General features: G+C 34.9%; 1 protein-coding gene across 1 annotated transcript in view; it reads right to left on the minus strand.

Annotated features, from left to right (window-relative positions):
- Window positions 1-451: 451 nt before the first annotated feature.
- Window positions 452-5,262, minus strand: part of LOC115215732 (TBC1 domain family member 5 homolog A-like) — a 6,786-nt gene continuing 1,975 nt past the window's right edge. The window contains exon 2 of the mRNA XM_029785027.2: window positions 452-1,952. Coding sequence (XP_029640887.1) covers window positions 612-1,934 — 1,323 coding nt within the window. The 5' untranslated portion in view covers window positions 1,935-1,952 and the 3' untranslated portion in view covers window positions 452-611. The remainder of the gene's footprint in view (window positions 1,953-5,262) is intronic.

The raw sequence follows: 5,262 nt of genomic DNA on the forward strand, positions 1-5,262 counted from the left end.
AAGTTCTAGAGCCAAAGACCTGGAATAGTGAATGCTGGCGCCTTATAAAGCCGGGGGTAGGCTCAAACAAGGCATGAGAAAAAACAATGTCACGAAACCTTATCCAAAGATGGTGATTGGTTGGCTTGCACACTGGCGCGAAATAAGTTGAGAGACAAACTGTGCCAATGCCAACCAATCAGAGCAGTGGACACAACAGGGTCAAACTAGCCAAACATGGTTGTTATCTCACACAAGATCATTTCTAATATATCTCTCAAACAGTGAGGATATCACTGACGCTACAGAAGTATTGAGTCTCAGTGAAACGTTTTCACGAAAGTCAAGTAATTAGCTTTGACATCAAGGACAATGTGAATTCAGAGAATTCATTCTTCTGACGAAAAAAAATTACATGCTATAACAAAGTTAAGAACAATAACAAAAGTAACAAGGACAAAAACAACAAATATTCGAAATATTCAATAATTAGATTTATTTATTTCAGTTATATAATAGATTGATAATATTTGTTGAAGCACTGAAGAAGGAAATAATTACGTTTCATTTCAAATTTTGGTATAAGAAATAAATATTCGTTCTTATAGGATTTCCTGTACGCTGATTTATTATTACCAGAAGTTATCGCTGCTATAATTATTCGAATCCATCCAACGACCATCAAAATCCATCTGATAACCGGACATATCAAAGAACCTTTCAGGGTAGTCTTGATATCTCTGACCCCAGTTGAAATTATGGCTTTGAGAGGGATTGCTGTTTTGTTGGTATCTATTAGAGTGATTGTAGTTACCGGAGAAAGGCTGACACTGACGATCATCCATATCCATCCAATGACCATCGAAATCCATCTGGTAGTTACCCATATCGAAGAGCCTCTCTGGGTGCTGGATATATCTTTGACCCCAATTGAAATGATGAGGGAGGCTGTGCTGATATCTGCCATGAAAGTTATTATAGCCATAGAAAGGATTAGAATAACGACCATACATATCCATCCAGCGACCGTCAAAATCCATCTGATAATTGCCAATATCGAAGTTCCTATCTTGGTATCTTTGACCGTAACTGAAACTGTTTTGAGGTTGGCCATGATGCTGTCTTCCTTGGTTGTTGTTGTTATAACCATTGAAAGGCGACTGATTACGGCCGAACATATCCATCCAGCGACCATCAAAATCCATCTGGTAGTTGCTCATATCGAAGTATCTTTCTGGGTAGTGGTAATATTTTTGACCCCAATTGTAGTTGTAGTGAGGGTACATGTTATAACTGTATTGTTTACCATAATAATTGCTATTATCATAGAATGGGTGGCAATGGCGACCGTAGGTATCCATCCATTTTCCATCAAGATCCATCTGATAGTTGCTCATGTCGAAGAACCTATCTGGGTAGTTAACGCCTCTTTGACCCCAGCTATAGTTAACATGAGGGTAATTCTGATGGTGTCTGCTACCATAGTTGCTGAAAGGGCTTGAATAACGACCATTTGAATCCATCCAGCGTCCATGCATATCCATTTGGAAGTTGGACATGTCCATTAATTTCTCAGGGTTGTACATATGGTAGTTTTCATAGTTGTTGCTTGGATAATTCATATGACGTCTGCTATAGGGATTGCAGTGACGACCGTACTTGTCCATATAACGGCCACGCATGTCCATCTGGTACCCAGACATGTCCATATGTCTTTCAGGGAATTGCATAAAGCGACCATGCTTTTGGAATTTATCATTGTCATAAAAGCCAGTGTTGTGCATCGACCTGTAGTTGGAGTTTCTACCGTAGTAATCATTACACCTAGGCTCGACAAGTCTTCCGGAAGAATCCAAGTATTTTCCTTGGAAATCCATTGTCATTCTTGTCATTGGTTCCATGACACCTCTGTGTTTTCTGCTGCTATTACGAAACATATTTCTGGAACGATTCATTCTTGGGAAATTGTTTTACTGAAATATATAGAACAGAATTATTGATAACCACATGAATTCAGATGCTATCATATAAATGTGTAATGTTTACATATGTGCGATTTCATATGATTTATAATGTAAAGGAAATAATGGCAATCAAGAGTGAAAGTTGTATAACTAACAGCTTTTGTTTCTCAGAATAAAAGATTTGTCTTCGTATCCTGTCACTGGTAATGCGTCCTGTTCTCGGACAAAGTATTGAGCTTTTAATGCTCTTGTCTCTAGTTGAAAGTAGGTATCATGATAAGGATGCTTCTATTTATTGGATGAACAATCCTTCTGTGGTAATGTGAATTACTAGGTTTGATTTATTAGTGCCTGACAAGGGTATGAATAATAACATTGCTATTATAGTTATAGAATATAGCTAACTGTTTTAAAAGCTATATAATTGAACATAGACTCACATATGTCGAGAATAGGGAGATATCTCTCACACTGAAATCATGAAATATAAGATATCAAATCTCATCACGAAAATATTGTAAATCTGAAAGATCATCATACACATTTTGTAATGAGGATCAGATTTAGAACAGAATCAGATTAAGATGGACTAAGACGAGGTGTGAAAGTTATTCATTAAGATTATTTTGAAACTACATAAGAAATTAAAGCAAGGCAAAACACCTCTTTGATAGATTGAAGTAAGGTTAGGTATATGATGGATATCAAAAATTTTTTTGCCACAAGGATTGCCCGAGAATTAGATATCCTTCAAGGAAAATTAGTCGCAATGGCTGTCCTAAAAAGATAAGAATTTATAATTGACTTGAGATGCATAGAGCCAGAGATCAACATCTGTCACAGTCTTGATTCAGCGGAAGCTAACTTTTAGCATTTGGTGCTCATCAGCAAAGAAAAAAAATACATGCATAAAAGAATAGAAAATATCAAAATACTATGAACAGATTTTTACTTTTAGCTAAGACATAGTATAAGCTATGCGTGTTTTTTTTTAAGACGGAACTGTTTAACTTATAACGCATCGATATGAAAAGAAAAATATTTGCGAATAAAAAAGCAGTAAAAAAGAAAGAAGGGGTGAGAGAGAAAGAGAGGGAGACGAAAAAAAAAAAAGAAAACTTTAGTTGTCTCTTTAGAACAGCCTGCTATAGGATTCGTCAGTGAGCTCTCATATTAAATAGTTTAAATCATAAAAGTCGTTGCTTGTTTCGATATCCTTATGTTATGTTAATACACATCGTGGACAATATGCTACTAGTGAATTTAATTCAAAGTTAAAATTTTCAAGCATGTATATAAGCTATAGGTGCACATAAAAAATAAAACGTAAAAAGAAAGGAGTAGAACAATGAGAATTTCCTCCAGATATACAGTTATACCTCACTTCACGAGGACCGGCTTTACGACACTCCGAGATTACGAGTTTTATTTTTCAAGCACAAGATCCAAGTTCTGAACGAAGTTCAAAAGTTTCCAGTGCCATAACAAATGCTTCTGCGTGGTACCGAAAAATTTATAGTGAGCGAAAGAGAGCTTCTAAGCAAACAACTCTAGACTGGTTTTTCAAAAAGAAATCTACAAGTCCGTCTAGGAGTACATGTAAATCGGCGATCGCGTCTTCAAGTGATGGTCTGCGCGAGTCTAGTGCTAGAGGAAGTGATTCAGAAAACGATTATAATAATAATATTTTTTTTATTATAAATGATCTTGACCATATTGTTTACTTCACATAAAATAGTCTTAAAATTCTACTGTTGTTTTATTGCCATTTATTTACGAGTATCATAAATTTTATAGATGAAATATTCATATGATTTATATCGAGGGATTACTGTATATCATTGCTCTAACCTTGATTTATTTTTCTCTTTGGTATGTATCATGACAGGAATGTATGCATTTATGTACGAATTTATACATACATAGATACATACATACACACATGCATACATAATTACATACATGCATGCATCTGTGTATGTGTGAGCGAGCGCGTGTCTGTCTGTATGTATATATGTATGTATACGTACAGCTTTGTATGTTTTGCTTTATGTATGTCATCTCATGCATATACTTGCATATTTAGACATGCTAAACCTCTGAAAAGTTTTACAGATTTTTACAGTTTCAGTGATGGCTTGGATCTGTAGTCTTCAAATCAGCTTTCTCCTTCCTGGTTTTCTGAAGATTAGTATGTATGTATGTATGTATGTATTTATGTATGTATGTATGTATGTATGTATGTATGTATGTATGTATGTATGTATGTATGTATATATGCATGTATGTATATATGTATGTATGTATGGATGGATGGATGTAAGCAAGCATGCATGCATGTATGTATGTGTGTATGTATGTATGTATATATGAGTGCAATAATATGTATATATTATAGCTTGCGTAATTCTATAAGAAGTTGTAAGCGTAGATGTAATTTTAGTTGTGTGAGTAGTGTTGCGTATGCAACTATAAGTGTAGTTGGTTTCTTTATTTTGTGTGTATAATTGTATGTGTAAAAATGCCTATGACTTTGCATCTGTAGTTTTATGTATTATTACATGTTATTGTATCCGTAGTTTTATCTTTACTATGTGCAAACTGCATGTGTATCTTATGTTAATGTATATATAACTATAAGTGTATGTGTAAAAATTCAGGGACATTTTAACAAACTCTTAGTGATAAACCCTCCGATGTCTTTTTTCTTTACTTGTCTAATGTGAAGGCACAGGGCTTATTGGTTTGGGTATTCGGCTCACAGTCATAAGGTCGTGAGTTCGATTCCTGACAGCGCATTATGGACTTGAGCTAGACACTTTATCTGGCGTTGCTCCAGCCAACTCGTTTGACAAAGATGAGTTGTACCTCTAATTCAAAGGGCCAGTCTTGTCACATTCTGTGTCACGCTGGATCTTCCTGAGAACTAATGTTAAAGATACGCCTATCTGTGAAATATCCAGACACTTGAACATTAATTTCACAAACAGGTTGTTCCGTTGATCGGATCAACAAAAACACTTGCCGTCGTAACTGACGGAATGCCAGTTATCTACAAAGCCAAGACCTTCAACATACATTACATATATTTTCAGTCATTATATACCCCACATTTAATGAATATAATACATGTAACAAAGCCTACATTTACACCTATCCGATATATTTCATAAACAGAAATTGTTCAGGAATTTACAAATGAATATTACATTCAAGGTTTACATATATGATTCAATAATAGTATGTCCACTAATGATTATAAAGTCATCATTATGTTGATGAGATACTGTGGGATCTCTAACTTTAAATTTGACTCAAG

The sequence above is a fragment of the Octopus sinensis genome, linkage group LG1 (assembly GCF_006345805.1).
Source record: "Octopus sinensis linkage group LG1, ASM634580v1, whole genome shotgun sequence".
NCBI lineage: Eukaryota > Metazoa > Mollusca > Cephalopoda > Octopoda > Octopodidae > Octopus > Octopus sinensis.